This window comes from Anolis carolinensis, chromosome 4 (assembly GCF_035594765.1).
Source record: "Anolis carolinensis isolate JA03-04 chromosome 4, rAnoCar3.1.pri, whole genome shotgun sequence".
Classification (NCBI taxonomy): Eukaryota; Metazoa; Chordata; class Lepidosauria; order Squamata; family Dactyloidae; genus Anolis; species Anolis carolinensis.
The window spans coordinates 244,372,695-244,392,387 of NC_085844.1; the positions used below are offsets into that span (position 1 = coordinate 244,372,695).

At 40.5% G+C, this 19,693-nt stretch overlaps 1 protein-coding gene across 10 annotated transcripts in view; it reads right to left on the reverse strand.

Annotated features, from left to right (window-relative positions):
- Positions 1–12,869: 12,869 nt before the first annotated feature.
- Positions 12,870–19,693, reverse strand: part of myt1 (myelin transcription factor 1) — a 168,210-nt gene continuing 161,386 nt past the window's right edge. For all 10 annotated transcript variants that reach the window (XM_062979065.1, XM_062979061.1, XM_008110205.3 and 7 more), the window contains one exon: positions 12,870–17,943. In XM_062979065.1, coding sequence (XP_062835135.1) covers positions 17,803–17,943 — 141 coding nt within the window. In that variant the 3' untranslated portion in view covers positions 12,870–17,802. The remainder of the gene's footprint in view (positions 17,944–19,693) is intronic.

Consider the following 19,693-nt stretch of genomic DNA (forward strand, 5'->3'; position numbering starts at 1 on the left):
ACAAGGATAAGTAAAACTAGTGGCTTGTCCATAGTAAAATTTTAAATTTGGAAAACTATCTATCTATCTACATATCTATCCCTGATGTCACAGTTGGTTAAACTGCTGAACTGCTGAACTTGCTGACCAAAAGCTAAGCGATTTGAATCCGGGGAGGGGGTGAGCGCCTGCTGTTAGCCCCAGCTTCTGCCAACCTAGTAGTTTGAAAACATGCAAATGTGAGTAGATCAATAGGTACAGCTGTAGCAGGAAGGTAATGGTGCTCCATGCAGTCTTGCTGGCCACATGACCTTGGTGGTGTCTACGAATAATGACAGCTCTTCGGCTTAGAAATGGAGATGAGCATCACCCCCCAGAGTCGGACACGACCGGACTTAACGTCAGGGGAAAACCTTTACCTATCTATATATACATGAATCAAATTATGTGTTATTTGTTGAATGCTTTCATGGGCGGAATCACTGGGTTGCTGTGAGTTTTCCAGACTGTATGGCCATGTTCCAGAAGCATTCTCTCTTAAAGTTTCACCCACATCTATGGCAGGCATCCTCAAAGGCTGTGAGGTTTGTTGGAAACTAAGCAAGTGGAAGGTCCAGGATGGAAGAAAGAACTCTTGTCTGTTGGAGGAAAGTGTGACTTAATCACCTTGATTAGCATTGAAAAGCCTTGCAGCTTCAAAGCCTGGCTGATTCCTGCCTGGGGAATCAGCCAGGCAAGAATCTTCACTATTTGGAGCCATGGAGAAAAATAATTCAACAAGTTCCTGGACCACCTCAACAGCATCCACCCAAACATGCAATTCACCATGGAAAAAGAAAATGAAGGAAAACTGCCATTTCTAAATGTCCTGGTCATTTGCAAACCCAATCAACAATTGGGCCACACAGTTTACAGAAAACCTACACACACGGATAGATAGATATCTACATAAAAACTCCAACCATTACCCAAGTCAAAAAAGGAGCACAATCAAAGCCCGGGAAGACTGTGCAAAAATAATCTGTGAACCCACCTCCTCCAAGATGAACTGAACCACCTCAACTGGGCTCTACAGGCCAATGGATACTCCACCATGGACATTAGAAGAGAGTAAAGACAATATCCACCCAGAGGAAAAGTGTTCTGCCCATACACCAAGGGAACCACTGACCGCAGAGGGAAGCTGATGAAGAAACACAAACTATCTACAAACCCACTAAGAAAATCCAACAAATGTTACATTCAGCAAAAGATAAGAGGGATCCTCTCGCCTCTGCAGGAGTCTACCGTATACCATGCAGCTGTGGACAAGTCTACATAAGGACCACCAAACGCAGCAATGCCCAAACATGAATCAAGGAACATGAAAGGCACTGCAGATTAATTCAACCATAGCAGAGCACTTGATGAACCAACCTGGACACAGAATATTATTTGAAAACACAGAAAAGCTGGACCACTCTCACAACTATCATATCAGACTACACAGAGAAGCTATTGAAATCCACAAGCATGTGGACAATTTCAGCAGAAAGGAGGAAAGCACAAAAATGATCAACATTTGGCTACCAGTATTTTAAAAACTCTAAAATCAGAACAGTAAATAAAGAACAACATTCTGAAAACAGGGGAATTCTAGACATGAATCAATCAGGGCCAGCTAACACCTCCCAATAAAGGATTCCCCCAGGCAGGAATTAGCCAGACTTTGAAGCTGCAAGGCTTTTCAATGCTAATTAAGCTGGCCAATCGCAACATTCACATATGCCTCAAACAGACAGGAGTTCTTTCTCCAACCCTGGACCTCCCACAGATATATAAACCTCTAGAATGCTTCCAGAACATGGCCATACAGCCTGGAAAACTCACAGCAACCCTGTGTATGTTTGTTTGTTTGCACCATAAAGGCTCCTACATGGCTTGATGCATCTGGGCCAAATTTGACACACATATTCGTCATTAACCAACTTAAAAATAAATGAGGGGTTAATGCATTTTGGGGTAGGCCCCAAAAAGTATACAATAAATGGCAGTAGAATGCAACACAGATATGTATGTATGCAGTGCTCAGATGTAACCACAAGGGGAAGTAAATAGATTTAGACTGTGATTTCCAGGAATCATGGAATCATGTGGATTGTACTCTTAAAGATCTTTAACCTTCTCTGTCAAAGAGTGCTGATTCCCCACCAAACTACAAATTCCAGGATTCTATAAGCATCGAGCCATGAAAAATAATGTGGTGTCGAACTGCATTCATTCTACAATGTAGATGCAACCCACGTTTTCACCTGGGGCATTTTGAGGTCACTCTATTTCCAATTAAACTTCCAAGGGGCCATGCAGTTGTTTCAATTACAATTGTGTGTGTGCGCGCATTCATGCATATCCAAACATCTCTGTCCTTGTGGTATAGTCCCTGGAGGACTGTATCACATGCTCTTTCCCAGACATTTGAGCTCAGAGAAAAATTTGTTTAATGACTCTGATGTTCAGTTGGCAGCTGTTTCCATATGTAACTATTGGTTTTAAAATCCCATTCGTCGATGCTTGTCTCGGCAATAACAGGTTAATGATGATTAGAGAGTATATGGGATGATACTTAGGACACGATCCATCTTTTGTGTCTTTGGAGGAGAAATAGTTTGTCTTTGAAGATGTTTCCTCCCAAAAGGAGATTGGAACAGAACTAAAGAGCTCTCCAAAGCAGACGTGATGCCTCCTTATACTGATTCAATTCCCTTCCGTACGATAAAGGAAGCCGGTTCCAAGTTGAGAGCGTTGTGCAAGAATAGCTCCCACGGCTGCCATCTGAAACACAACATCAGCGTTCAATTATTCAGCTCATTCAGCCAATTTGTTAAGAAAGGACAAGTTACATTGATCACCCCTGGGGCCATAGTAGCATACCACAAAATATATCAACGCAATGCAATTTAAAAAAATATATGTTGGAAATAAGTATGCAGATAGGGATGAACCGCAGTGTCTGAAGATAGATATGGTTCGTGAGGTGGAATGAAATATTTCTTTTAATACTTCTTTCTTTATATATTGTTTATACTTATGGTTTCCCCCCATTCTTTACTGCGTGGGTGCCATTTGTTGTGTGCAGAATTTCTGCTTCCTGGCTTAGGAGAAGAATTTGGATTACCATCTCCCAGGAAGGCATTTACTTGTGCATTTTTTATGACAGTGGGTTAGACTAGATTGCCTCTTTGGTCCCTTCCGACTTTAAAATTCCTTGATTCTATTAAACTAGATACTCCTCCCTAAACTGCAAATCCCAATGTCTAAATATCAGTAGGGATGCCAAAGGCTTTCATGGACGGAATGACTGGGTTGCTGTGAGTTTTTGGGGCTGTATGGCTATGTTCCAATAGCATTCTTTCCTGAAGTTTCGCCTGCATCCATGGCCGGCATCTTCGGAGGTCTGTTGGAAGTGAGGCAAGTGAAGTGTATATATATCTGGAATGTCTAGGATGAGAGAAAGAACCCTTGCCTGTATGAAGTAATTAGCAAGCTTGATTAGCACTGAGTAGCCTTGCAGTTGCAAAGTCAATCAGTGAGAGGTAGCCTGGCTGTTGTTTGCCTGGAGGCAGCCTTTGTTTGGGAGGTGTTAACTGGCACTTGATTGTTTGCTGTCTGGTATTCCCCTGCTTCTGAGTGGTGCTCTTTATACCGTCTTGATTTTGGTGTTTTATTTTAATACTGGTAGCCAGATGTTCATTTTCATGGTTTCCTCCTTTCTGCTGAAATTGTCCACATGTTTGTGGATGTCAATGGCTTCTCTGTGTAGTCTGACATGATGGTTGTCAGAGTGGTCCAGTGTTCTCATATAATATTCTGTGTCCTACTATATCTGACTTCTCTAGTCTTTCGTGTTCTTTGATTCGTGTCTCGGCATTGCTGCATTTGGTGGTTCCCTGGACATTCCAGTTATATATATACACTCCACTGGCCTCATTTCCAACAGACCTCTGAAGATGCCGGTCAGAGATGATGATGATGATGATGATGATGGTGATGATGATTAATTTCTATCCCGCTTTCTCTCGTGGGTGGGATTCAAAATGGTGTACAACGTATAAATTTCAAACAAATACATCCAACCGCAATACATAATCAGATTATGATGTCAAACCGCATTGGTTATGCAGTGTAAATGTACCCCTAATCTCTGGACCAGCAGAAAAACAAGCTTGCTTCGTCTTGGGTTGCTGTGAGTTTTTCGGGCTGTATGGGCATTTCCTGTAGCATTCTCTCCTGACGTTTCACCTGCATCTATGGCAGACATCCTCAGAGGTTGTGAGGTCTGTTGGAAACTAGGCAAATGGGGTTTATCTCTGGAAGGTTCAGGGTGGGAGAAAGAACTCTTGTCTTTGGAGTCAGGTGTGACTGTTGTAATTAATCACTTTGATTAGCATTTAATGGCCCTGTGGTTTACAAGGCTGGCTTCTTCCTGCCTGGGAGAAATCTTTTGTTCGGAGGTGTTAGCTGTCCCTGATTGTTTCATGTCTGCAATTCCTCTGTTTTCAGAGTGTTGTTCTTTATTTACTGTCCTGATTCTAGAGTTTTTAATACTGGTAGCCAGATTGTGTTCATATTCATGGTTTCCTCCTTTTTGTTGAAATTGCCCACATGCTTGTGGATTTCAATGGCTTCTCTGTGTAGTCTGATGTGGTAGTTGTTAGAGTGGTCCAACAGTTCCGTGTTCTCAAATAATATGCTGTGTCCAGGTTGGTTCATCAAGTGCTCTGCTATGGCTGACTTCTCTAGTAGAAATAATCTGCAGTGTTCTTTCTCCCACCCTGGATCTTCCACAGATATATAAACCTCCCTTGCCTAGTTTCCAAGAAACCTCACAACCTCTGTGGTAAGGATACCTGCCATAGATGTGGGTGAAACGTCAGGAGAGAATGCTTCTGGAACATAGCCATACAGCCTGGAAAACACACAGCAACCCATTCTTATAAGTGTTTTCAATCCAATTGAAATGCCCACCTCTCTGCCAATTTGCTACAAGTATTTAAGCAAAATAAGTGCCCCCTTCTAAGCCTTGGATCTCTTCTAAAAACAACAGCAAAGAAAGAAGAAATAATAATAAAAAACTCCATAGTCATAAATGTGTTCGGCTTTTTTATTGATGCCAGTAAAAACCACACACAACCCCCTGCAGCCTTCTTTTCATCAGAAGCTTCCACTGAAGAGCACTAAAGAGAGTCTCTCCCAGGAATCACCATTATTCAGTGAATTGCTCCACACTGGCACGAGGTGGGGTTCACTGAAAGGATAAGGACATTTAAAAATCATAACGAGCAAACGGTGTAAAGCTTCTCGAACAAAAGGCTCTGTTGTTTTGTATTTATGCCCTGCTTTCTGGAGAGAGGAGTGTTTTTAAAAACCCGTCCTTGTCCTTGTAGTATTTTGATTCCGCAGACCCAGAGACAAATATTTTTTAAACTCTGTAGAGTCTCAAAAGCTGTTTTGTTTTTCCCCAAAGCAGTTGAGAACTCAGGGCAGTTTAGATGGAAAAATATTCTGTTGTTGTGAAGGGCCGTGGGCAGCTTGACATTCGTTACACAAACTGCCATCTTCCTCCTGTTGCTTTTGATGGAGATGCGTAGCTTTGGGGTGAAGGAGTAAAGGGACCTTATTACACAGAGGTGGTGATCTGGCACACAAACAAGATCATGACATTGGTAATGTTGTACGGTACCAGTGGCCAGACCACCACTTCCCCACAATGAAGTAGTCAGAGGCTATTGATGGGTATTTATTTATCGTGTCAGAAGCGAAATGAGATTACAAGTTGTAATGTATTTGAGAACACAAACAAAGTTTAAAAACTTGGCATTATACTCAATGTCCTTTGACCAATAGCTGGCCACTTGGAGTGCCTCTGGTGTTACTATAAAAGCTCCTCCATTGTGCATGTGGCAGGGCTCAGACTGCATTGTAGTAAGTGGTCTGTGGTTTGCTCTTCTCCACACTCGCATGTCATGGACTCCACTTTGTGGCCCCATTTCTTAAGATTGACTCTACATCTTGTAGTGCCAGAGCACAGTCTGTTCAGCACCCAGTCTTCTGTGTGCCCAGGAGGGAGTCTCTCATCCAGTGTAAGCCACTGATTGAGGTTCTGGTTTTAGCCTGCCACTTTTGGACTCTCGCTTGCTTAGGTGTTCCTACAAGTATCTCTGTAGATCTTAGAAAACTATTTCTTGATTTAAGGTGTTGGCGGGCTGTCTGATATCCGAACAGAGGATAGCCCAGAGATGTCAATGCCTTGGTCCTTTCATTGCTAGCTGCTACTTCCCGGCGGATTCAGGTGATGCAATGCCGGCTAAACAGTATAATTTCTCCAGTGGTGTGGGGTGTAGACATCCTGTGAGAATAAGGCATGTCTCATTAAGAGCCACATCCGCTGTTTTAGCATGGTGGGATTTCTTCCATTCTGGACATGCGTATTCAGCAGCAGAGTAGCAAAGCGCAAGGGCAGATGTCTTCACTGTGTCTGGTTGTAATGCCCAGGTTGTGCCAGTCAGCTTTTGTACAATGTTATTTCTAGCACCCACTTTTTGCTTGATAGTCAAACAGTGCTTCAAACAATTAGTCAGAGCACGGTCCAGGGTAACTCCCAAGTATTTTGGTGTGCTGCAATGCTCCAGTGGGATTCCTTCCCAGGTAATCCTCAGAACCATCCTTTAGATGGATTAGTGATCAGATGGTTTTCCCTGTAATAGGCAGTAAGAGCACCTACAGCTTCAGAGAGCTTCTGTTCAACCATTTCAAAGCTCCTTACTTGGGCGGTGATAGCACGATCGTCAGCATAGATGAAACTCTCTGTCCCTTTTGGTCATTTGTGTAAATGTTAAACAAAGATGGAGCAAGCATGCTCCCCTGAGGCAGGCCGTTCTTCTGTTTCGCAACCAGAAATGACTTGCAAAATATTGATGAGTAAAGTCCATCAATAATCCCTGATCACGTCACAGTCCCAGGACTTTCCTTGTGAAATAGGTCCTATGGCTTCTGTAGTGGCATACACTCGTGTATTTTTAATTTTTTACGGCAAAGCACTTTGCAATTGCTGAGTTACACTGCCCACCCAGAAGTATGGCTTTGCACTTTCAAAGCATTGCAATTGCTCTACAACAGTGGTTGTACAAGTTATTTCTATTGCACATTGTAGGAACACTGTGGGATAGTGACTCACGTCGTAATGATAGGTTGGATGCTGAGAAATCTTTTGGAAAAGGGCAGAGCATTAATATTTCCATAAATAAACATGAAATGATGAGTTAGACATCCGGGATGAGCAAGTGCCATTAGATAAAGTGTAGCACTCATTGAAAAGTGGCTGTGACCACAAGCCTCTAGTTCAGAGCTTTCCAAACTGTGTGTCACAACCTGTCAAGTTCCTTCTACACTGCCATATAAAATCCAGATTATCTGCTTTGAATTGGATTATATGGCAGTGTAGACTCATATAATACAGTTCAAAGCAGATAATGTGGATTATCAATTTTGATAACCTGGATTATATGGTAGTGTAGAAGGGGCCTCAGTGTGTCCGCCACAGTATGTTGCCCGAACATAAGAAGAAATGACAACAATTGTGGAAATTTATGTTATTATCTTTCCAATCTTATATTTTAAAAAATATAAATAAAAGGCTTTCATGAGATACGTTGTGGCCCCTTACAGTTCATTATTACAAAGTTTGTGTGTATGTGTCTGTATCTATTAGGCCCTTTCCACACAGCTGTATAAAATCCACATTGAACTGGATTATATGGCAGTGTGGACTCAGATAATCCATTCAAAGCAGATATTGTGGACTATCTACCTTGATATTCTGGGTGATATTGCTGTATGGAAGAGTCCTTATAAAGGGTTGGTTTAACCTCCAGTTTGCTAGGAAAACTGAATTACTGTGTTGTGAAATGATGCATGTCTAAAGAGTGTGCCACCAACATGAAATGATTGCAAAGTTCTCTTCTAGTCTGTGTCATGGATATTGGACTATTGGATTATGACCTGTTAGGATCACAACCTAATGGGGATTATGACCCGTTAGGATTATAACCTATTGGGTAGCACTTTTCAACATGTTCCTTTAGTACGGGTAATGGAAGATCACTGGGCACATAAATATCTTGTTTCTATTCGATGCTGTCAGCAGACAAAGATTCAAGTAGACTTCTTTAAAATAATGTGTTCGTTTTACTCATAACTTCATGTATTTAAATATACAGATACATTTCTTGTCAGGCTAAACTTTAAAATGTTTAGGTGTGTATCTTTAATTTATAGTCTTTAACAGTCTCTTCAAAACTATATTGCTCTGTACAACACTTTCATAACAGTCTACTTCCAAGGGACTCACGCCTCAACTGTCTTCTAACACCTAACTCTAGCTTTTGTACTCAGACCCAAGCCTCAACTGTCTTTTGATACCTAACACTAGCTTCTGTACACAGACTCCAGCCTCAACTGTCATTCCTCAGCTGTCATCCTTTTAAAAAGCATTCTAAACAGTCACAAGATCTGCAGACCCTCCCACTGCTTCAAGTACCTAGAGCTAAGAAAACTGCAAACCAAAGAAGACATATACTTCAGGAAATAAACCAACACATTATAAAACAGACAAAACATCAAATAGAGGAGGCTTGAGAAGGATGCTGTCTCCAACAATGGACAACTCCTTGTCTGTCTGAACACAAGTCCTTTGTCTAAAGAAAGAAAAGTTATTTAAGCTAAGGAAAAACAGCCAAACACCTGGCAAGAAACGTGCTGATCTGACATATAGGCCCCATCTACACTGCCATATAATCCAGTTTCAACTGCATTATAATGGTCAGTGTAGACTCATATAATTCAGGTTGAACAACATTGAATAGGATTATATGAGTCTACACTACTGTGATGTCTCAGGGACCCTCGAGTCATGACCCCGCAGTCATTATGGATCAGACTGAAGAGGATATGGTGTTTGTGCCAACTCAGCAAGATTCTGCTCCCTTCCAGATGTCCCCTGTTGACAGTTTTAGCCCACAGTTAATTACAAAAGCCCTTGAAACAGAGCCTGGTTCCCCGGAGAGTGCTCCTTTTGATAGGAGATTGTTTTTGGAAACATTCTGCTCTGAGAAGCAGAATAGGAGGAAAAGCGCAAGATTAGCGGAGAGAGCAAACGCTAATTAAACCGATTTCCTCGAGAGTTTCCAGGGAGGTTTGCATCTGGCAAGTTGTTGTCTTCAGTCTGTTTCCCTTGGGAAAAAGTGTTCAGGCACCTGGTTTGAGAGGAGATTTGAAGTCCCTTAAAAGTTCTGCGTGCAGGCTGGCCATTGCGGTGTCAGTGTGTCAGTTGGGAATCCAACATCGTCTCTAGTTTCTGCGGCGCGCTACTCTCGAGTAGACCGGGCATTGCATCTCGTCTCCCTGTCAAGTCTGGACTGCGATTCAGTTCCACCACGACCAACTTTGCCTTGCCTTGTTATCCTAGCCTCGGACATTGAACCTGGGACTCTTGAAAGACCTTGCTCATTTCCCCACTCAAACTGCTTGGAAGTTTGAGTGTGTCTCGGTAATTGGATTTAAAACTTTGAACTCTAATACTGGACATCTAACTACATATTATTGGACTATATTTGACCTTTCCTAAAAGGACTATTGCTGGACTATATACTCTGCTTATTTTTGCTTGACTCTTTTATTTCTTTAATAAAGATATTAGATTGTTTATTGGCCTCCGTGTCTGGTTCCCAGTGCTCTCGCAGCTTAGAGTCCTCACAACTACCATATAATCCAGTTCAATGCCGTAAATCTGCATTCTGAAATTGGATTATATAGCAATATTGATGGGACCGTAGAAAACCACACACATATGTTTAGGATGTAGGACAATAGCCTGTTATATGCATGTAAGATAGAGGGCAAGAACTTGACAAAAGTATTACAAAATCCTACAACAACAACAACAACAACAACAACAACAACAACGATTTGGTAAGACTCATTGGCCTCATGTGACTCCTCTTTGCAAAAATAAAATAAAGTTCTTTTTTTGTCCTTGCTAAACTATTTCTTTTTTGGCTTGGTAGATTGGGGCAGCTTTAGGATATCAAGGATTCAGATGACAGTAATGCCCAAGAGTTCAGCGAACTTGGTTTAGTTGGAACATTTCCTTATATTTATTTTTCTTTTTAAAAATCACATAAACCCCAGAAATATATTAGGACTATAAACTGTGGCTCATGCCATGCTAGTAACATGCCCTGACATTAGTCTACCTTATGTTTGTATATTGCAGAAATTGTTATAGTCTTCCACCTACACAATTTCATTTTCTCCTGCATTTGGGGACCACAATAGGGTATCCATTCCTCCAATTGAAAAGGTCCTGACTTTCAGAGTGGGCCAGGTGCTTGAAATGGATCCATACCTACTTCCCTCTTGTTTCCATCATGGTCGGTTCACATACATGCATGCAATCTATATATTTTCCTCTCCTCAAAAAACAAATAGGTGGTATTAACCCTTCCTTCCCTGCACAGGTTGCGGGAAAAATTGTTCTTGAATTTTTAATGGCAGATGACTTATGTTTTCAATTTCAATTGAGTATGGTTTATGAATCCAACTCAGTATTTTTTTGAGCCAAAATATAAAGGGAAGTATTTCTGAAACTGAAAAAAGATGGTCATTAAGCAAAAACAGCATTTATAAGGCTTGCTAAATAAGGCAGGCTGACTCTTCTTTTTAAAATGGAGTACAGCTGAAACATTTGCTGCATGTTGTTGCTAACAGATTCATGTCAATTTCTGAAGCAGCCACTAGGTGGCAAGGTACACAAAAGGACCGCAAATGGGGTTTTGTGACCCACAGTTTAAGAAGTTTTGCTTCAGAGAACCCTAATGGATGTCTGTAGATGATATTACTGCTCTGTTTCTGGTTATGGGAATGTAGCTTTGCTATCCCCTTTCACTTCCCAGGAGTCACTGATGGCCATAGCAGACCCTGCCGTGGCTAAACAATGAGTCCAGGGTGGAGATTTTGAGTGCAACGATGGAGCATCGTTCCACCTAAAGAACTATTGTACAGACAGCTGGTTTTTAAATCCCAGTTCTTCCTCTGGTCGATTTAGTTTAACAGTTATTGAATATATAGGACGGCAGAAGTTCCTACCTTGATGGCACAAGTTGGGCCAAAGGAAAACCTTCAGTCTTGGGTACATCTACACTGCAAAATTAATGCATGTCAACACCACTTTAACTGCCATGGGAGGTGTTGTTTCATTTCTCCATGTCAAGGAGCCTGTTGCCCATGAATACCTTCCCGATCTGATTTCTCCGCATGTTTTTCAGGGTGCCTTTTACCTCCCTGCCAAAGTGGTACCTGTGTTGCTGTGAGTTTTCCGGGCTGTACTTATTTATCTACTCACATTGTTTTTTTTGAACTGCTAGGTAAGCAGAAGCTGGGGTTGACTGTGAGTGCTCACCCCAACCCGCAGCTTGAACTGCCACCTTCTCGTCAGCAAGATCTTCTGTAACTGGTGGTTTAATCCGCTATGCTAGATGTATATGAGGCATAAATGAACTTCACATTTAGACTTGGGTCCCATCTCCAAGATATCTATCTCATCATCTATTCCAGTGGTTCTCAACCTTCCTAATGCTGTGACCCCTTAATACAGTTCCTCATGTTGTGGTGACCTCCAACCATAAAATTATTTTCATTGCTACTTCATAACTGTAATTTTGCTACTGTTATGAATTGTAATGTAAATATCTGATATGCAGGATGTATCTTCATTCACTGGACCAAATTTGGATAAATACCTGATAATGCTCAAATGTGAATATTTATGGGGTTGAGAGGGAGATTTATTTTTGTCATTTGGGAGTTGTAGTTGCTGGGATTTATAGTTCATCTACAATCAAAGAGCATTCTTAACTACACCAATGATGAAATGGAACCAAACATGGCACACATAACTTCCACGACCAACAGAAAATACTGGAAGAGTTTGGTGGGCATTGACTTTGAGTTTGGGAGTTGTAGTTCACCTACATCCAGAAAGCACAGTGGACTAAAACAATGATGAATCTGGACCAAACTTTGCGCAAATACTCAATATGCCCAAATGTGAACACTGGTGGAGTTTTGGGGAAAATAGATCTTGACATTTGGAAGTTGTAGTTGCTGGGACTTATAGTTCACCTACAACCAAAGAGCCCCTTGAACCCCACCAATGATAGAATTGGGCCAAACTTCCCACACAGAGCCCCCATGCCCAACAGAAAATACTGGAGACATTTGGGAGGAATTGACATTGATTTAGGGGAGATGTAGTTCACCTACCTCTGGGAAGCACTGTGAATTAATATGTTTTCTGATGGTATTTGGCGACTCTGCCGACACTCCCTTGGGACCCCCCCCAGGGGTCCCGATCCTCAGATTGAGAAATGCTGATCTACATGGAAATATTTTTTAAATCCGGAAAAAACCTCCATAATATTTTTAATTCCACGTATTTTAGGTAAGGGACACTCACCCCATATTGTAGAAGAACACATAGCCAAAGGTACTCTCTTTTTTCCAATGTGATTCTTTATTATTTAAATATGAACAGTATTCCTTCACATAAACAATTACTCAGTCATCACATAACTGACACACAAACATGACAAAATAAATATACAACAAGAGCACAGATCATTTTTATGTTTAATTTAAATATTAAATAAATAATAAATTACAGGTTTTCTTTTTTTTAACCATTATCAGTGCCTGAAACAATAAGAACGCCGAGAAAACAAAAGAAACAAACAAAGAAAAGGAACCAATCTCTCTCTCTCTCTCTCTCTCTCTCTCTCTCTCTCTCTCTCTCTCTCTTCTCCCTTTCTGCATTTTGCCCCCACCCGAAACAAAAGCAAACAAAAAACATTATTTTTTTTTCATTTAAAAAAGCACTTCAGTTATAAAATATCTTTAAAAAAATTCCCATTGGTAAAAGAATAAATAACAAAAATATATAAAAAATAACTTGGTTGCATCAAAACTACACGCGTGAGTTAGATTTTTTATTTCCTTTCTTTCCTTCTTTAGAGGGATTATTAATGCTTTATTGATCAAAAATTTCCTATTACTTTTGGGATTTTTTTTGTCTCCTTTCCTATCTCATGATGTGATGTGTCCAGTTTTTAAACAGAAATATAAATTTAATAAATAAAACAAGATTCAATAAATAGGTAAAGAAACCGAAACGTAAGGTGTGGCGAATATAAATTACATACATTTTCCCCCAATTAGGGTGTGCACGCACAGAAAGAGGACTCACTGTGTTTCCCCCACAAAATTCTTTCCAGTGCTTTTAAATAGGTTGTGAACCTGAACCAAATGCTTATTGGCTTTCCATGTTGATCTACTTGGATTTTTTTGGTCATTTGATCTGTGTTTGAATAGGAAAAAGAAAAGGCACCCCATTTGTTGAAAGTTGGAAAACTGCTTTGGGGAATTAAATTTGTGTCGGTACAGATTCTGGGTCTATTTTGCCAAAGGGAAGAGACTGCTTTCCCCTTAGCTTGATTGATCCTGGGGAAAAGACTGTGCGGACAGAGAAAAAACACAGTGAGTGCATTTCTATAGCGGTTCCACCACGCAAAAGTATGTGCATTTGAATGCACCCTCAAATAATTTACAGGATAATTCAGCTAACTACTCCCCCCCACGACCCTTCTTTTTCTTTTAAGGAAGTGCAATTTCTCTACTCTTAAATACTAACTGATCTGCAATTATCACCAAGTTGGACTCTATTTACACATTGAAAGCATTTCATTTTTAAATACTTCGTTTCAATCTTTTCTCCCCCTTCCTTTGCTTTCTTCTTTGCACTTTCCACAGGTTGTATCTATCTGCCAAGCCAAAGAGCCCATCATTTTCATCATTTTGGGCACACAAACCTGTTTACTCCAATGAGTAGTGCTGTGGTTTTTATATCTACCACAGAACTAGGCATTTGAGTAAAGTCACCCATGTGCTTCATTTGCCCCCTCACTTGCTCCTTACTTGTTGGGCCCTTTCCATTGACTTCCAAAACCTTTCCTCCCATTTATAGCCTAAGTATATGCAGGATTAGGCTTTTAAGGCATTTTTTTTCACATGGAGGCTCTCTATGGTTGTTGCTTCAGGCAAGGTTTTCACATGAATATAAAACTCCCATTGGCCAGAAAATTCATTCTACATTTCTCACTCCTCTCTTCTGGCTGTAAAAATGAGGAAACAGAACAAGAGAGGATCAAAAGTTGACACATTTTAAAACAAAGCCTCAGGATGAAACCCTTCTGAGAAACCCAACATTTCAACTTCAAATACAATCTCAGTGTGCAATCTTCCTTTCCTTAGACCAAGGTTTCTTAACTTTCCACTGTAAGCCCCTTGTATTGCCCCAAAAGACATTTGTGATGATGGAGAAACCCAGTGAGAAAAATCTAGTCATTCACAAACATGAGCCAATACTGTGATGAAGTGGCTGAAAAAGCCAATGGAATTCTAGGCTGTATCAATGGGAGCGTAGTTTCTAGATCAAGAAAAGCCACTCTAATCAGCTTTGGTCAGACATCACCTTGGATTTTGTGTCCAGCTCTGGGCAAAACAGTTCATGAAAGATATTGCCAAGGCAGAACATATCCAAAGGAGTGGAAATCCCTATGAAGAATGGCTTAGGACCTGGGGTATCTCCAGCTTGGAGAAGAGAAGTTGAAAGGTGATGTGATAGCCATCTTTAAAATCTGAAGGGATGCCATGGAGAAGATGGAGCAAACTTGTTCTCTACTTCTCCAGAGACTAGACCATGAACCAATGGGTTCAAATTACAAGAAAAGAGATCCTACCTAAACTTTAGGAAGAATACCTTGCTTGTAAGAACTGTTTGGGAATGGAAGAGACTGTCTCGGAGGGTGATGGACTCTCATATTTTTCAACCAAAGTTGGATAACCGTCTTTTGGGAGTGCTTTAGTTGTGTGTTTGGCAGTGGGTTGGATTCAATGGCCCTTTCAGTCATTTCTAACTCTGCCATTTTTATGTGAAGAGCAACATCTTGAAGGGTATAAGTGGCACATTCAGTGCACAAAGTTGCGCACAAGGGGCTCTTGGGCGCTTGTTCCCACAGAATCAACAAGTTTTATTAATTTTCAGTGAAACCAAGGCTCCATGTTGTGTTTACAGGGCAAAACCTGACCTGACCAACTATCCTAACCTGGCTAGAAAAAACATTTACACATTTTCTTTTATTTTCATGGAAGGAAGTCCCATTGAGTTAAGTGGGCCATATCCCCATGTGAAATGAGCATCAGGTTGCAACCTCAGAATTTGTCAGGGGGGTTAGTTTGTAAACCAAATTATTGCCATAAGAAATGACCTTTCAGCACCAAAAATATATATTTTAAGAACCCTTGCAGAATATTTAATACTTTTTCCACTTGAATTTTATCAAACACTTCTTCCGGCTCTAAGATTTGCTGGAATAACAGGTGTGAAGGAGGTATGAACATGTGGAAAGCGGAAGGGAGAGACACGAGGTCTCTTTTCTGATACTTCATGGCTATATTTTCATACTTTTCTCTCTCTTGATCATCACTGTAGTAAAGACATCCCATGCCAGGATACTGCGAATCAGCTCCATTCATAGTGTAGAATTAAAGTGCTATAATTCCACTTTAACTGTCATGTTGCCATCCTATGCAATCCTGGGGGTTTGGTAGGGAGGAGCATTTAGTCAGGGTAATCCACAGGCTCATCAAAGTATAAATTCCAAGATTCCATAGGATTTTGCCATAGAAGTTAAAATGGAATAATAGCACTATACAGGCAGTCACCAAGTTACAAATATCCGACTTACAAATGACTCCCGAAAGAGCTATCATAGGGGAAAGGTGTCTCCACTGAAGCTTTAGCACCAATCCTTGTTTCCACAACAAGTCAAATTTTCTCAAAATCCAATTATCACAGAGACAGAAAGTGAGGTGAAATCTTCAGAATTGGGACACAGGCAGCAAAACAAACACCGCAGGGGTGTTAACCCTTCCCCTTGCAATCCAAAGGTTAAAAAAAGGTTGGTGTTACATTTAAAAAACATACCTGTTCCAACTTCCAATTTCAACTTAAGAACAAACTTACAGACCCTATCTTGCTCGTAACCTGGGGACTGCCTGTAAATCTGTAGCGTTAATGGGCCTTAGGTTTTACTACAAGGAGCAATCCAAAGTCCTGAACCCATGCCCAAAATAGGTCCAGTGCCTGGGGTACCTCTTGTAAAGTTCAAACTATCACTCACATTGGATTCACCACCCATTTGAGATGGGTGCCTCCAGCCATCACTGCCACCAACCATTTCCCTTAGCTCAGTGTTAAACCTATGTCCTGCATTTAGCCTCAGCATGGTAGTGACAAGCTTCAAAATAGTTGATTTTCTTTAAGTTTAGAGGTGGTTTCCTAGAACAATTTGATGACCCAGAGGCAGAATCAATATTTATATCATCCTCCTGCCCCTCTAACCTCCTTTTACACATCCAGCAAATGTGTTTGTGGGTAAAGGTGGTGCTGAAGAAATTCATTTTAAAGAGACATTCACTTCACTGTGGTTCTTTTAAGTGCACAGCGGACTACATATACTGAAGGGTTAACAAAACATACATACAAACAACCGAAACTAAAAGCAAGTGGTTCTTTGGAAGATCTATACCCAACTGTTCCTTTTGTAGAATGATGATCACTCAGTTTTGTGAAACATTAACGAAAACGTAGAAAAGAAAGCTGAGAACCCAAAACCATGTACGTATCAGCCAAAGGTCCATAGCGAAGAGCAAATGACCCTTCCTAGACACCTTTTTGTTCCTAATCACACTTTAAACGTGTCTCGCGCAATAACGCCTTGCCAGGCTTTGCGGCTACTCAACGATGACCACAACGACAAACAGAACCAGAACGGTCAGCAAAAGGACTTTCCAAAACTCATGTACACTGGACCATGACACACTTAGAATTCTTCCATACAAAATGTTCCAATGTTGGTCTGTTCATTAATAGCTATTATCAATTTTTTTCAAAGACGGACAAAGGAATACTGTAGTTGCAAACTCCAAAAAAGCTTCCCTGAGAACCTTTTGTAATTATTTTTTTCCATTGCGCTTTCCACTGGAGATCCAGAGCTGCTCTTTTGGAAAATAAAAAATAATGCTACTCTATAATACTTGTAAGAGTTTTTATGTCCAGTACGTGTCAGAATCCTTGGTGGGGTAAGAATCCCAGTCCAGGCCGGGATGGACACATAGTCTGCAGCTCCAGCTTCACACGAACAATACAAGTCGCATAATGCATGTGTTATCTGAGGACATGACCAGAGGCAACATAGCGTTGTAGAGTCTGTTGTGATACAGATGAAAGCTTTGAATGCGCTAAACCTTGGACTAATTCAACCATGGAGCCTTTCGGCTTGTGAAGATCCTTGATCCTCATATGCATCCAAGACCCACTTTGAACACCTATCTTGTAGAACGGGACAAAAAGTTGTAAGAAAGCCCCTTCCATCTGCCAAAGGGATGCCACCAAGTAAACAAAAACATATTGAGTTCGTTCTTCTTGTGAATGGCCTCTTGGTTACGGTTTGGTCCTTTGATTCATTCATTCGACAAGTTTTGTCACTTGTAAACCTGAAAATGCAGGGTGAAGGTCCTCTATATTCTTCCAGTAATTTGAATTTCTATTTCTTTTACCATCCCCCTTTTTTTCTTCTGGTTTTCTTCCCACTTTTTTAAATCTCCCTGGACTTAGACCTGAATTCCTTTAATGGCCTGTTTAATACTTTCCAGCAGGTCCTTGTTCTCGGGATTCTGGTAGCATTCTTGGTTTGTGTACATGTCAGTAAGGGTGTTGACGTATGCATCAAAGTTCTGCTCACTGATTGGCTCCTGGGTGCAAAAGAAAACATGGGAAAAGAAGAAAACAATAAGCAAAACAACTCACGTGATTCCTAAACGGACTCAGAGACACAAATAGAAATGCACCCAATTCAGGGCTCAGTTCAGATTAGACCTATTGCGCATACTCATGTATAAGTCGGAATTCAGAGTTTGAGTCCCCATTTGGCCATGGAAACGCACTTGGTGCCTTTGGGCAAGTCATACTCTCTCAGCCTCAGAGAAAGATCATGAATCTTAATGTGTCTGAACAAATCTTGCCTAGAAAATTGCCGGAAATGACTTGAAGGCATGCATCAAGAACAACATATGCTCAAGTGAAGTAGATTGATTGCCAGATTTACCTTGATCTCAAGCATTTAAAAATATTTTCAAACAGTCTAGTTCTGCTCTAATGTTTCATGTTTAAGAGGTCTTAGTTATTAATTAATATGTTGTAAGTCTGAAATATTGTGGTGGTTCCTTCCAAAGGCAATTTCTAAGGTTAAATCAACTTTATTTTAAATTGACTGCCCATGTGAATTTGAAGCCACCAAGAGCTGGAATGCATCTTTGATTTATTTTCTTCTGAATTCTCTGATACATTAAGAAATATTCATATACAGCACTTGGACACATAAACAAATGCAAGAGATATTTTTAGCGTCAATAATTATAACATTATTATTGTGTTGCTTACTAGGACATAAGTTTCACTGAAGTGAATGAGACCTAGTTCAAAGCAAATGTATTTTGGAACAAGGCATTTTTTGGATCAAGCTGCTAGTTTCTATGCTCCATTATTGTCTGTCTGGCTGTGTTGTTGCACAATACAAGCTTAATGTGTTTAACTGGTGATAATGTGCCATAGAACTCAATTAACTTCTCAACAACAGAAAGGAGGTAATTAATATCTCCTTTCAGCTGTTCTATTTCAGTGCAGCAGTCTCGCCACCCCTAATTCCACAGCAATACTGTGGCTGCATGCTGGGCCCTGCTAGACCTTGTTATGTTAAATATAATATACTCTCTTCATGGTTGAGATTGTTCAGCTGACAGCTTTTCGGAACAAAACAGAAGCTCCGTGAGTTATAATCGGATCTGAAATATCTTTTTGATGCTAAAATCCAATCCTGTCCTATCTGCACTCATGCTGTCTTAACTTTAAAAAGGCCACATGGATTCTTGATAAAGGCCCTTTTATTATTTTCTCACCTACTTAGGCTATGAGGTGTGATGCACCAACAAAAAAAACGCAAAAGAGATTAGTGCGCAATGATAGCAAAGGGAGAGTCATAACATAGTTTCCAGAAATCTGGTAGAAGGCTTAGGTGCCACTCAATAGGTAGAATTCTGATTTTTCTTTTACTTGTAGATCAGGGGTAAGGGGAAACTGGCTGGCATGTGGTCTCACTGAGCCATGGCAATCAAAATGGTGTCAAGCTGCATTAATTTTGCAATGTAGATGCACCCAAGGTATCCAAAATATTCATACGTTTTACATGCAAAACAAAAAATTATGATCATGAAACTGTAATTGAATGAGAATGGTGCCAAGTGAGCAAGAAACACCTCAAGACCAAAACAGATTTTTACATACCTAACTTACATAGATATTTTTCCTCTCTACTGAAAATTATAAAATTTTATAAAAAGTAGACAGAATTGATGGCTTTATGCTATTTCTCCTCCTCTTCTATGTAATATGCAAAGTCTTCCCTCCCCCAAAATGCTTTCTGAAATAGGTTCTTTGTCACACGGA